This window comes from Lichenostomus cassidix, chromosome 3 (assembly GCF_008360975.1).
Source record: "Lichenostomus cassidix isolate B80296 chromosome 3, HeHo_3.0, whole genome shotgun sequence".
Classification (NCBI taxonomy): Eukaryota; Metazoa; Chordata; class Aves; order Passeriformes; family Meliphagidae; genus Lichenostomus; species Lichenostomus cassidix.
Genome location: NC_139483.1, coordinates 79,936,853 through 79,951,856, shown reverse-complemented (window position 1 = coordinate 79,951,856; position 15,004 = coordinate 79,936,853). Strand labels below are relative to the sequence as shown.

The following is a 15,004-nucleotide window of genomic DNA, read 5'->3' as shown; positions in this document are numbered from 1 at the left end:
GAATCCCTCCGTTAATCATCTCAGTCATGCCCTGACAATGTGTAGGATGTAAAGGCCATAACTGTTTTACTATCTCTCTTCAGTGCTTCTTACCTAACCCTGTAGCAAACCCTTTTGGTTTTGACCATAATAATTTTTTACATTTTCCATGTTACTTTGCATTATTCCTGTTGGTTTCCATTTTTCTGTATCTCTGCACCACCATCTTCGTGCTACAGCATTGATTTTGGTGCTATGCAGGAAAAATCCGCATTAGTATTTCAGAATTATTTTTGGCATTTATAGAGTAAAATGATACATACTGGAATATTAAAATCCTGGTGTGTTGAGTCAGTAAGTTTTATAGTTGTGTTAACATTTCTCTGCAAGATGTTTCATATGTGCATCCCTACTGTGGTCACATTAGTTCTTTATGAACTGTTCCTGCCATACATACAACTGGGAAAAAGATCCATCCTGATTTGGATTTCAATATGCAACATCAGCATAACAACAGAAACTCTGCTTCTGGGCACTACTGAAAAGAGCCTGGCTCAGTCTTGTTTGCACCCTCCCTTTGGGTGTGTAGGTACATCAGTGAGGTCCCTTCATCCCAGTCCCTTAGTCATCTTTGTGGCCCTTCCTTGGACTCTCCAGTATGTCCATGTCTCACTGAGGAGTGCAGAAGCGGATGCAGCACTTCAGGTGGCCTCACCAATGCCAAGTGGCACTCCAGGTAGCCTCACCTCACCATCACCTCCCTTGTCTGGCTACCAACATTCCTCCTAATGCAGCCCAGGACACCATTTGCCTTCTTTGTTGCAGGGGCAAGTTTCTGGCTTGTGGTCAATGTGGTGTCCATCAGGGCATCCATCTCCCTTTCCTGCCACAAGTCTGCTTTCTGGTGTACACAGGTGCCTGGAGTTGTTCCTCCTCAAGGGCAGGACTTGGCGCTTCCCTCTTTTTGAGCTACATGAGGTTCCTCTCAGCCTGTCCAGGTCTCTCCAAATGGCAGCGCTGCTCCTTCAGCCTGTCAGCTCCTCCCAGTTTGGTGTCATCTGCAACCCCGCTGAGGGTATGTGGTCTACCCCATCATCCAGATGCAACTGCAGGTATGCTCAAGAAGAAAACAGCAATAATATTTTCTAAATAATGATGTAGAATGCTGTCCTGAAAATGTGCATTGAGATTGCTGGAGTGTTCCCAGCTGTGGGTCATCTCACTGACAGCACTCAGACTGCTCACAGATGCATGTCTTCTGCTTCAGTGAGCACTCGGTTGCCTTTTTCTGATCAAATTTAAGAAAATGTTATGTATTTCATGAAAGACTTATCAGTAAATGCTTTGACGCGGTTTTTAATAAAACTAGTGCTCTTCACCCAAATGGAAAGTTTTGCATGATTTCTGAAAATATTAAAGAGAAGACGGGGAAAAGTAAGCATGGCCTTGCTAAGGCTAGATCAGTGATAAGTGTCTGGATCAGTGGACAAGGGATAAACAATGAATGACACCTTGCCTGCAACAAAACTTTTAATACTCTCAGACTACTCCTGTATCGAATGGACAGCTCTGATCCAGTGGACAGCTGGCCAGGTGAAACGCTGTTTGTGTGCTTGCATGGTCGTGGTTAGTGGGTATTCTGCCTGGAAGCCAGTGACAAGCAAGGACTGCAGGGCCTGTCCTTCCTCCCTTCCTTCTCCAGTGCTACTGTTAGCATCCTCTCCTGCTTCTGCCTTTGTACTGTGAAAAATAAAGCCCAGCTTTTCTCTTTGCTCCAGGCTGTTTGCTTGTTGCTTCTCCTTCCTTTCAGCTCTCATTAGGATTTTCTTCCAGCTATATTGTGCTAATACTAAGGAGTTAATAAAAGAAGCAGCCAGGTAGAAGCACAGCTGGACTGATCTTTTACTCAGAACAGGTTTAAAGTGGCCATGTAAAATGAACTGAAGTTCTTTTCTTTGAGCTTTGGTCCTTATTAGAAATCAGTATTCAAATGCATAGTATTAATTTTCAAAGAGTTGAGGGGACAGTATGTTTACAGCTGTTTACAAAATGCTACACTTTAGTACATGGTTAGATAATTTATTTGATGATGGATTAATAATTTGATTTCAGGTAACTGTCTTATTGGGCAGCAAATATATTTCTAATACTTCTCTTAATTTTCCTATATTTTTCTCCATTGCAAGGATACTTACAGTTGTATTGCACCTTACTTATAGATCTTTGTTTGTTTTCTGTAGTATCAGGTCTTTTACTGTGATTTGAAATCAGTTGGAAAGGAGGTTAAACTAAAAATTTCTGAGGTTTTGTGTAGCACTTTTTTTTTTTGGTTGTTTTTTTGGGGAGAGGGTATTGTGGGCTTTTTTTTTTTTCCCATCTTTTACTCCAGAGAAGGCAAGGAAAGGTATTGGGTCGGTGTCAGAGTGGGGTTGTGCAGCAGAATAGCCTCTCTTACCACTCTGGTATGCAAAGGTCACACACTGTGCTCAGCATTAGTGGACGGCTGTTCTCTGTTTTTTCCCTTGTCACTGTTTCCTGTTAGTGTTGTCTCCTTCTGTGTTTTGCTTGTCCTTGATGGAAACCAGAATTAAAGTGTCTTCATCTTTGTGCTCTTTGCAGTCTGGGAGGCCTAAAGGATCTGCTCATCATCGTTCTTGATGTGTGAATTAGTTACCACAGCTACTTTTGCTTTGGGGAAGCTCATTCTGCACTTCCAAAGTTGGCAGTAGGTCTGAGCCTGTCCCAGCAGCCCTGGCTGTGCCATCTGCAGTCAATGAATTCCATACTTGTAGGTCAGAAAGCACAAACGTCGGTTGCGTCAGCTGAAAGAGCAGGCAGGAGTGGATTAGAAGCCTCTGTTTTGGCTAAGTAGTACCAGGAAGACTAAGATTTGTGCTCTGCTACTGTGAATCAGTTAAAATAGGCAACTGTTTAGCTGTTTGTGTCAAGTTAGAAAGGTGATGGACTTATTTTCCATTCCCTGCTGTTTATCAGCACACTCATCTATGACAGAATTACCTATGGTTTTCTAAATTTTGCTGTTTGAAAAGTTTTGGTTAAAGGTTTTTGTCAATGGCCTTCTTAAGTGGTGTAATAAAAATGACTTCTTTTTCTTTCCAAGTAGTTTTACCTTTGATCTGCATAGGTTGTTGCCAGTGTTAGGCTAGGATTCTCTGCACAACTGTAATAGTCTGAAATGTTTGTTATACTTAAAGGAGGATAAGGCTGACTGTTGTTACCAGTGGTTGAGAAATCTCATTCATGCTTTGAGCCTGTTGAGCTGATGAAATAATGGTTTCTCATGGAATTTGTTTGTCTTGGAATTGTCTTGATTTTATTGAATAATGACTCAGTGAGTTCCAGTCAATTGTTGGAAGTGTGGTGTAGACGCTGTGATAGAGTACATCTCTCATTTTCCTTCACTGGGAATTTAGTTCTCTTGAAACCCATGGCAAATGATGTTTTATTTTCTTTTTTTATTTTTGCTTCAATGTTAAGAATTATTTTCGTTGGTTGAAGCTTTAAAGAGGGCATACTTTTCCTAGCTTTTCCTGCTTCTAGGAGAAGGCACTCTTGGGCAACTGATGTCTGTAATTTGCAAACTAGAACATGATTATTAGGAAGCTGCAGGGCTTTCTTGTGTCCAGGCTACTAGGACTCAACCTATTCCCCTTCTTGTCTATTCCTTCTCTTAGGACCCTAGAGAAAAAATAAAAGAGTGCTTGAGGATCTGTTTGGTTTTCCAGAAATCTCATAAATCCAGTGGTATTCATCCTCTGGGATGTCTGGAAGTTGGGGATGGAATAACTGCATTTGCTAAGACTGTCTCAGTGTATCACATGCACAAACAATTTGTTGTAGTTGGGATGTGTCATCCTGTGGATCTGCATGTGCTATATAAATGTAATCCTCAGTGATTTATCTGGCAGATTATGTTGCATATTTCTCAGTGGGGAGTGCTGAACAGAAATTTGGGATCTTATTTCTATCCCTGTGCTTATGGTGTTCCGTACCAAGAATGCTGCTATGCAATTTCATTTGTTACTGAAATATTAAAGGAAAAGTAGAACTAATGGGTTGGGGAAAGTAGCCTCCCTCAGGTTTTACATTTTCCAAGTACAAATTCATTAAAGCTGATCTAAAAATGAAAAAGGAAAATGTTTTTCAAGACATTTATTGAAACTTTACCAAGTGATTTTTTTTAAAGCTTCCATATTCTGATCTGTTTTCAGTAACAGCACATATCAATTAATGTTCATTTTTATACAGTTTTATAATTGCTTCATGCATGCTCAGTACAAAATGGGATGCAATACAAACACAATTTTGGTATTTTTGACAGCTTTTAAAAAAATTATTGTGGAAAGCTAGTTTTTCGATTATACAGGAAATTTTTTATAGATTCTAAAGAGCACAGTCAAAAGTATGCAAAATTTTAAAGGGGAAAGTAAACATCAATGTAATTTCTTTTCTGTAAGAGATGGAAAACCTTTTCTTCCTGAGAACTAAATTTTCTTCTTGAAGAAAAAGCCAACTTGCTATTGTTACAAAATAGCAGCTATCTTAATAAAAGTTTGATAATTTCTTTAAAGGCAGTGTCTGTGCTAGTGAAGCAGCTGGTTACACTGGAAGTAGTGGTGTTGCTATGCGTGGAGAGTGGTAGTGTTAAATGTGGTTTAGCATCAAACCCATTTTGGTTTAAGACTGCTTTCTCCTAAGTAAGAGCAGAACATGTTGCTGGTAGTGTCAGCACTTGGATTTCAAAGTGCTTGGAAGTGCTAGGCTTTGTGTTGTTTTCTTCTCTCATCAGTGCCTGCAGGAGGAGAGAAGAAATCCAACGTGATGAATTGAGAGTTGAACAGAAGAGTGGTTAATAGAAACTCTTGGATAGAGTGTGGTCAAGGAGGTTAAAAACAATTCACTCAACTCCTTCAATACAAAAACACTGGGCTGCAGTTCAGAAAACTTTGAGTGCACCCTGAAAGCGGTGTTGCAAAGGCATTATGTTTTTTTACATTTCCTTATCACTTAGCCCTTTGCTCTGATGCACTGTCAGTTGTCATCCTTGTGAGTGACACCAATGTAAAACAGTCATGGCAATGAAATTGAGGTGGAAAAGTACAGTCACTATTGGTTTCTGGTTTTGTTTTGGAGCTAATTTGATAGTTTAAAGCCCTGGAGTCTCTTCTCTAATGACTGGATATAGCAGAGATTACATGGGTGTGCCGTAACCTGGGTCTCTAGAGCCTTCCAGAAGGAGAGAGCACTACTGAAGCCTTTTGTGAGCAAATCTTGATACCTTATGGAACAGTTTTTCTACAAAAAAATTATACCAAATCAATTAGGGAGAATGATCTGTAAACTAGGAAGAAAGTATCAAGGAAGAAGCAGCTATTTAAAAATAATTAGAAATACTTGATCAACAATTCAGTGTTGTTTAAGAACACTTAACAGGTGCTCACAAAATAAATTACCATAGTTTGAAAAGTAAGACATTAGTGCTGAGCTTAGCTGTACTGACTAACTGTATGGCATAGAAAAGCAGTGTTAGTGAATGGGAAGAGTACAGTCTTAAGGTCCTGCTAAGTTGGATTTTGAATCTGTTTTTTAATGTTTTGATCAAATATATGGAAAACATTTAAAATGGTTACTGATAAAAAATTAGAAGTAACAGATAAGAAACAGATGAAATAGACACTCAGTTACTGCTAAAGAGAAGATAAGCTCATTAAATGAGCTAAGATCAGACACAGAAGATATTTTTCAGCATATCCAAATACAGTCTTTTGTCTTGAAATAATAAATACATGCTGTATTTCCGTCTTTATTCCAGGAAGCAATTATCCTTTAACTCTCTTTCCCTTGAACAGGGAGTTGCAGTTATCAGTAAAAGCTGGACTTGTCCTGTTTTGCTTTGGCCAACAGGCCTCATACATCCAAGAGCTGCAGTACTGAGGCTGTATTTGGTGGTGTTCTGAAATAATCTGGAATGCTGGTTCCAGACGGGTGTGCTTCAGGAAGGACATAGAAGACTGGAGATGATTTAGGATAGAGTTGTAGGAATGATGAAGGAATTGGAAGTGTGATATTTGCTGGAAGATTTAGAACTCAGTCTGCTTACTTTAGCAACATTGTGGTTAAGAGACCATTTGATCACAGTCTTAATGTATTCATGTGGGAACAGAAATGTGGTAATAGTGTCTCCTTCTAGCAAATAGGAATAAAACAAGAAACAGCAGCAATGAAGTTGAGTCAGCCAAATTAGTTTGTAGATAAGGTGCGAAATTGTAACCAGGAAGGGAGTTAAAAACTGAACAACTTACCAATAAGTATGATGCATTTACAAACACTAGAAGTACTTAAGATTGCATGTGTTCCTGAAAAACTCACTGTAAACTAGGTTGGGTACTGAAAGAACCATAGCTCTGCATGTTTTTGTACCAAGAGTGATATACACGTAGTGTGTTTTAGTAGGGCTGAGATACTTGTATGCAATGCTTGGTGCTCACAGCTGCCTGTTTGCTCTTAGCAAGCTCATGCAGACAAGGAGTCCTTGAAGCCCATGGGAATCATATGTAAAAACCAGGATTTCTCACATAGTAGGAGCAGGTTTCCAGAAAGAGATTATTTTTCCCTTTTTTCCCCCGCCATTATCTTTATTGTTACATGGATTCAATTTGAGAACAGATGAATTAAAAGCTATTAATTATTTAGTACAAAAGACTATATTGGATTCAGGAAACGGGTGATGTGAAAATAATTGGAGGCTGAAATACAGTGAAGGATCACATTAAAGGCCCTTTTCTTACTCTTCCCTAAACATTAAATTATCTCTTTGGGGACATAATTTACTGGACTGCCGGATTACTGGTGTGACCCCATGTGAATTTTCCTGTGTGCTTTCTAACAGTGTTTGATTATACTATATTCTGTTCTGAGAAATGAAGGAATCTGTAACTTTAATGATAGCTTGTAATGTATCAAAATGTGAACCTCTCAGAACAAATATATACAAAAGAATCTTTCTTTAAAATAAAAATACAAAGATTTTAAAAAACCCTAACACCCAAACTCAACTTTAACATTGATTAGTTATATCAGTTTTACTAGAGCAACTTGTACCTGATTGTATCAGTTTTATCACATCAAAACCAGAGTGTACATTTTGTTCATTGAACTGTTGGTTTGATGTGCTAGACAGATTTATAGTGCAGTTAATACCTCTGTTCCTTTAGATATGAGTTTTCAGTGCTGGCAAAAAAACCAGTTGGGAAATCAGACTGTGTAACTGGATTACTTTCCAACTGTTGAAATTACTTTTTCTGACTTATTTAGCTCTGAGAGTTTTCAAACCACTTCATAGTACAGTATATGGAACATGTTCGAAGAGTGTGACTTGCCAGTACATCTGTGGATGAGCTGCTTAGAGCCACTGATTGAGTCATTGCTAGAAAAGCAAAAGAATTAGAAAAATACTTGAATTGGAGAGAAAGCTGCATAATTAGGGCATTGCCTTTATGTATCCTATTAAGTAGATAACATGGAGCTGCCTGACTGGAGAATGTGCTGGTGTAGACATTAAACTGAGGATCACAGTGTTCAGAAGGTTGGATCTGATAGCAAGTGCTGTCTTGGGCTTTTCCACTTGGTGACTAATGGTAGACCAGCAGTACACTATGCACTTATCTTAAATGTCAGACTGTAAATGTTCTTGAAATATTAATATACACAGTAATCTGATTTTTTTTCTGATATGCATTTCTAGAAATTTATGAAACTTTTTAATGAGCCTTTTTATTGTAATAGTTGTAAAATATGTGTTATGGAAGCTGAGACTTTGCTGCTATGTTTCTGACTAATGGTATCTGATACTGTTTGATTCAGGCAATTTAGCATAGCTGCAATAAACATCAATGTATTTGTGTGTGGGGAAGCTTTATATTTTCCATCAGATTAAAAATATTTTGCTTTTGTTGTTATTTTTCACAATGAACACAGTTTTGTTTTTTTGATCAAAGATGCTTAGATCATCTGTATATATTATGCTGATTATTTATCTATGTAGATCACATAAAAACTGCACAAACATTGAAATCTCGAGTTAGAAAATGGTACCTGTAATTGCCATGTAAAATTTAAATATGCAGCACTAATCCACATGTTTTCTTGCTAAAATTTTTATTTAGCAACTTTACTTTCTGAATTGCAGTGGTTAAATGACATTGAATAGGAACTGTTTATGCAGAGATATCAGTGAAGGATTTCTTTATGTGCATGTCTTTTAGTATTTTGAGGATACTGGCTACTTGTTAAAACCCTTGTTCTATTTCAGAAATATTACAGTTTGCACTGATAGGGCAAATTCATATAAAACGGGTTCAAATTTATTCTTGATACTTGCTTAAAATTGAGTGGAAAATGTGAATACTTTTGTAGTAAGTATAAAAACATCCTAGTAGTGACTCAATTTAGTATTTTAGGGTAATTTATCATTCACTGGAAATGCAAGAGGGGAAAGGTATCTATGTTCTAACACTGCTAACAAAGTCATATATTTAATATATCCCCGCAAGTAGTACAAGTAAGAAATCAGAAGAGCTGTAAGTTGATGACATTTTGGGCATTTCCTTTTCCTTTTCAGTCGGTGGCGAAGACTGGGCGATTGCTGATTAGCCACGAGGCTCCCTTGACAGGAGGATTTGCATCTGAAATCAGTTCCACAGTTCAGGTACATGGGTTATTTGTTTTTAAGATTTCTGCATGAATATTGTTTCCCTGTAGAAGAAATACTTAACACTACATTAAAAGTTGAGGTTTTATTTTTTTTTTCATTGCTCTCTTTTTCAGTTTTGTGCATGCTTGCCTTACTTTATGTGAACAGCTGAGAAATCATGTACCTACCAGCCACTGTGCATAGTGTCTACCAAGTTAGAAATTTAACATTCACTGCAAAGCAGGGAGAATGTGCACTGTCAGATGCAGGGGAAAAATCTTCATGTATAGTCTGGTTTTAATGTTCTTTTTTATTTTTCTCATATGCTTATCCCTTGAGCTTCTTAAAAAATACATTCCAGGAATGTTGAAATCAGACACAGAAAAAGCACTCAGATCCAGTACAGTATAACATAGTGTGACACAGTGTTCAGAGACCTCATTAGAAAAGGAATCTGCAGAAGTTGTTAGTGTGTATTTGTGGTAATGCTCATGCACGTGTTGAGCTCGTATGCACAGAACAGCTTGGAAAGGCTGAGATGTACATCAGCATCAACTGTATTTGGAGCATTAGGTTTTGGAAGTCGTTTTGAGCTTTCTGATGTGTTTTATACCTGTACCTCCATGGAAATTTTCCTCTTAACTTGATTTCTTTCCTATGCACATCAGTTGTACTAGTTTGTAGAAACATCTAAATTAAGTGTATCCATCACTATCAGATTTACTCTTTTTTGATTATTCTAGGATAGTTAAATTATAGGACTAGAGGGAAATGGGATTGAAAAATTCAGAAAATATAAGTCATGTAGGGGGTAATTAAAGCATGGCAATTAGCCTTTTTATAGGAAGGAATAGTGTTATTAGCTCTGGAAGCCTAATTCTGAATTAAGTGTGCAGAAGGAATCAGAATACTGTGTTTCTTTATCTTTGTGGTGCAGTACTTTGAAAGAGTAATGTAATTATATTAAGGTAAATTAATTTTTCTACCAAAATGTTTTCTCCATTAAGAGCCAAGTATTTGGTTTTATGGAGACCTCATAGCAGCCCTCCAGTGTCTGAAAGGAGCTTACAAGGAAGCTGGAGAAGGACTCTTCATCAGGAACTGTAGTGATGAGAAATTGAGTCATGGATTCAAGCTGAAAGAAGGGAAATTTAGGTTAAATACATGGAAGAAACTTGTCACTGTGAAGGTGGTGAGGCATTATAACAGGTTGCCCAGAGGAGCTGTGGTTGCCCCATCCCTGGAAGTGTTCAAGGCCAGGTTGAATGGAGCTCTGAGCAACCTGGTCTAGTTGAAGATGTCCCTGCCCTTGGAAGGGGGTTGGAACTAGCTGAGGGTCCTTTCCAACACAAACCATTCCATGATTCCATGATTTTTCATCGTTCTAAATAATCAGCATTTGACCTCCTTTCTTTTGTACCTTTCTTTGTGACCTTTTCTTCTTTTTCTGATTAAACTAGGACTAGTAAAGTCATAACGTACTGCCAGCTGCGAGTGTAGAAGAGAATTTTCTTTATAAATTCTCACAAAAATGTGAAATAGACTCAACTAAAAGAGCCTGTCTTCCATCATTTTATGTTATTATCAACACTTGAGGAGCAAGCTATTTTAAGGTGTGCAGGAAAGTCAAAATCTACTGCATAACAAAGGGAAGTATATGTGTTGGATAAAAAAGTGAGCTGAAGAAAAAATCCTATGAGTAAATATAATTGGAAGAACATGAGATGCCCAATATATTGCTAAAATTCCAGCATGAGTTTTTAGTCTCCTCAGACCTCCACTGAGAAAGCTACTTGATTGATCCTTCTTGAGGTGTTGTTTTTCATATCAGAGACAAATCTTGACAAATACCACTTGTTTAGAAAACAAAGTTGAAAATGCTTTAGTAAAGGGCTATTTATCTCTGTCAATATTGAAAGAAAATATTTATTTTATTATAGTTACTCAAAATTTTATATTCATATTTCTTAGGAAACTAGGCTTTGTATCTTAAGAAATATTGGTCTGTTACATAGGCTCCCTCAGAATAAATTGGAATATTACTCTTTGGCATTGCATTTATCCATGACAAGTTCTTTTCATATAAATTGACTGACTTGATTCTCTGTTATAACCATATTGTCATTACTCTGTATATCCATTCTGGAAGATTCTATCATCCATACTAAAATTTTGATATGAGTTCCTTTAAAGATTATATTGCAAAAGAGATTAAAATAAAAAGTATTACAACTTTTTAAAGAACAGTATTGCTTTAGGTATGATAAAGACCTTGCTTTTCTTTTTCAGTTAAAAGTCTTGATCTCTAAACAATCAAGTTAAGTCCATATGTCGAATATTACTGTGCTGTAAAAATGAAAACAAAAAGTGAAATTCTCTTTTGCTGGATGCAGTGCATACTGAGAATGCCAAAAATTGGAGATTGCAGTTGGCTTTAGTTTCTTCTTACACATGGAAGTAATAAGAGTTCAAAAAAAATGTGTCCAGTTGGATTAGATGGTTAGTTTCCATATTGTTATTCCATCCTTGCTGTGAGGTCTCGTCATAGAAATAAGGTGAATAAAAGTACATAGGTTCTTTTTAAAAGTTCGTGGTCACATACTCTTCATGGTGATATACACTTCAAGGAAAAGAGTGCGAAGGGAAATTACAGCTTTTATTCATGAACTATAGGAAAAATTACATTGAATAGTTTTCTCTTTGCATATGAGAGATTAAAAGTGGCATTTGGAGAGCATGTGCAATCAGATCTGTTGTGTATCGAGTACAGAGTATTTTAAAGGGGGCACATTGTTGTACTTAAGTGGTCATTTACTCTGCTCAGACATAAAAAAGTAAGAACAAGAGGAGGTGGTATAGTCAAAACTTTACATGATATGACTTAGCCCTCTGCTCCAATGTTTCATATATGTGATCTCAACACTTGTATTCTGCAGTGAGCAACAGATGCCAGGACAAATTCAATACACTTACAGTTAATAGTCCAAATAGTTTATATGCTGTATAAAAGCTTGCAAAACTGTCATGTTCAGCAGAGAAGGTGTTAAACTTGCATAAAGCATATATGGTTGGAGCACAAAAGCCTTCGGAAAAAGGCCCACTGAGATGTCACTTCCAAAATAATGAAGAATCATGTGTGGAAATTATCAGTATATTATTAATTTGTAATACACAGAAATGTAAATCTAGTAACTGTGTCCCTGTTTAAAAACAAAAATAAAAGTTTAAAAAAAAAAGAGAGAAACAGGCAGGATGGAGACAGCCAGCACAAGGAGTAAGGGACTCTTTGGATCACTGTGCAAGGTTGCTGCCTGCCAGCATTTGGGACTTCTTATGGGATGCATGAGGGAGCATTTTGGAATCATAAAAGTCTGGTGGGATGTTTAGAGGAGGCACCAAAACTGCGGGACATGTAGGGGCCAAGGTGGTTTGGGGAGACATAGATCTGGGGAAACAGGGACAGAAAGGGATAAAAAGGAAGCTTGTATTATGGCTACAATAATATGATGATTGCTATTTTCTGATAGGGCTGAAATAAATATAGGGAATGAGCATATGCCCTCTGGCAGTGATCTTGCAAATACAGAAGATGTACAACTCAGGAAGATCTTGCTGGTTTCCACACATTCTTTTCAAGTAATGGCTAAAATTTTTAAAAGTAGAAAACTAATAACTTTAAATGTTTTCATTTAAGGAATTTAAAATTACATTCAGGAATTTTGATTTTTGTGTACGTTGATGACATTATAGCAGGATACATCATAAAAATATATATGCTGTTATTAAAAAAAAAAAGAATGCCATATGAGTAAAGAAATTTATTAGCTGACCTGGTAAAGGTCCTTGCTGTCTATAAAACAAGAAGTCAGCACATTGTTTTTTGTAGAGGGTTGCACAGATGCGGCATTCTTGCAGGAACAGAACAATTCTGATTTAATTGTGGGTTCCTGTCTTTGTAGCACAATTTCTTTTATTATTGCCTGGTAAGTACTTTGTCCTTGGGCGTCTGTCTGCACAGGGAGTATTGGATCAGCTACTAAAGAAATGTACAGGTGAAAACAGCACAGTCCTCAGGAGCCCCTCCACAGGACTCAGTGTCTTTCTCAGAATTACAGAGGTATCAGTCTTCCAGAAGATTGGTATTAATCAGAGGATAGGACTCAGAAAATTCAGTGAAATAACCTGTTTCTGAGAGTTGAGTTACATGATCTCATTTTTTCAAATCTTGCATTTTGTACCTATAAATTGGATAAAACAGTATTCGATTGTATGATTGGTCATGTTTTAGATTTCCTCCTCCTGCAGCCAAATAAGGCCTAATCTCCAGTAAGTGGTGTAATTTCCTGCTAGAGTGTGGCATTAGGGGAAGCTATTAGATGAGCTGTTCTAGTGAGAAAAAATTCAGGAAAAGGAAAATTGGGTATATCTATGAATACCTTTCAAAGACGTAAGAGTTTCACAGCAGTTTTATCTTAAAGCAACTTACCATAGGAAAAAATGTGCCCAAAAAAGTTAAACAAGAAAAAGAAATTTAAAGATCTCACCAGTATGAACATTTAAATTTAAGTCAACTGGCACTGACTGATACTGAACAGGAACTGTCTTAAGTAACTATTATTTTGCAGAGTCCTAATGAAAAAAATTCACCTTTCCAACAAAATGCTTCCAGAATGTTTATCCCAAATACTTTTCCATACCATTGTATTATGTGTCTTTAGAATTTGGGATGTTGAGGTACTCCAAACAGTTCCATTATTTCAGTTTTCCCATGAGTAGAAGTTAAGAAGGGATTTCCCAAGGAAGCTTTTACAGTCCTCTGTAGCTCTCTGTGGGGCATTGAGGAAGTGAATATAAAAATATCCATGGGACCAGGTTTGAGTTTTGGATTATGCACCTGTGTCTGTACTTAGTGCAAAAGGAACTAACAAATAACTTTGTCAGTGGGATTTATTTTGAAATTATGATGAATAGGATGAGATTTTGTGCTGGTGCCACTTAAAATCTTATTTTAATGAACAGGCTGTAAACTGGTATTAAAGTCTGACTTTATTGAAGGCAATGTTTCTGGTGTAATTGTTATTTATAGTTAAATGTTTTTATTCTCACAAGATGTTGTGAAGGAAATTGCTTGTTCACCAGACCTTTGAGACATAATGGAATGTGTATGTGTTAAGAAGCTGGAGGAGCTTGAGGTACAAATTGTTTGAACTTCATAATTATGGAAATTGAGGAAATTTTAATTTTTTTGTATTCAGCTGGAGAAATAATAAAAGTAGACTCAAATATGTTTTCCCAAGGTGGTTAGAAAGATAATTGAGGCCAGCCTGAACAGCTTTTCATAGGACATAGACTTTTTCACTGAGTACCATTTCATGAAATGGCTAAGGAAGGAGGCTCTGGACTAAATGTAACATAGATATCCAAGGAAAAGGCACACTAAAACATGCAGGTACAGCAGTATGGTTGTTCAGCTGATGTAAGAAAATGATTAAATCTAAATTGATGTTGTTTAACTTTTCTTTGACACAAATACAATTGGCAGTAAAATTGGAAGAGATGAAATATTGACACAATGTCGTCCTTCATTTGTTATCCTATTTAACTTGTACTATCACTCTTGGCACATCCAGCAGCAATCACAAACTACAATGTAAGAGTCTGGTTTTATAGATCACACCATCAGTTTCTGTCAGTAGGAGTGTGATCTAGGAAATATTGGTATAGAATATAAAGAAAAGCTGGAATAAATACAGGGAAATAAATTCAAGGTGGGCATAAATTGTTTAGCAATATAAAAAGAACAGTGATTTGAAGGAAAAGAAAATCAAAGTATATAGAAATAAGCCATAACGATGAAAACCAATAAGGTTGTTTCTTAAGTGAGGGATTGGGAGCAGTAAGGGAAATACCAACACAAAATTGCCATTCAGTGACTGGAGTCAAAGGTACATGAAAATGTTGCTTGTGTTTATAAAATGTGACTAAAATCAGTTCAGCAAACTCCCAGTTAATGATGCAGGATGAAGTAGAAGCAATTTTTGCTATGCAAGTCTGAAGTCTTGCATAGCATTGAATGTCATCATACTTTGTTACACAATGTAGAAAATGAAAGTGAATAGACAAAATGTTACAAACCCAGGGTTTCTCAAAGGAAATGAAGCTTTCTTATTCATCCCTTAAAAAAAAAAAAGTTTATGCCCTGCAAAAAATGTTTGAAAATTAAGATTCACCAGTGATTCTGAAAAGTTCAGTAAAATCTATATTTAAAAAAATGGTCTTTCAGATTAGGAATTTGACTTATGAATTCAATGT

The 15,004-nt window shown here is 36.8% G+C and overlaps 1 protein-coding gene across 3 annotated transcripts in view; it reads left to right on the top strand.

The window, feature by feature from the left end:
• Nucleotides 1-15,004, top strand: part of BCKDHB (branched chain keto acid dehydrogenase E1 subunit beta) — a 112,022-nt gene that overhangs the window by 58,649 nt on the left and 38,369 nt on the right. For all 3 annotated transcript variants that reach the window (XR_014851030.1, XM_085056445.1, XM_085056446.1), the window contains exon 9: nt 8,621-8,707. Coding sequence is in view for 2 of the 3 variants with exons in the window: in XM_085056445.1 (XP_084912571.1) it covers nt 8,621-8,707 (87 nt within the window). In the remaining variant the exon portion in view is untranslated. The remainder of the gene's footprint in view (nt 1-8,620; nt 8,708-15,004) is intronic.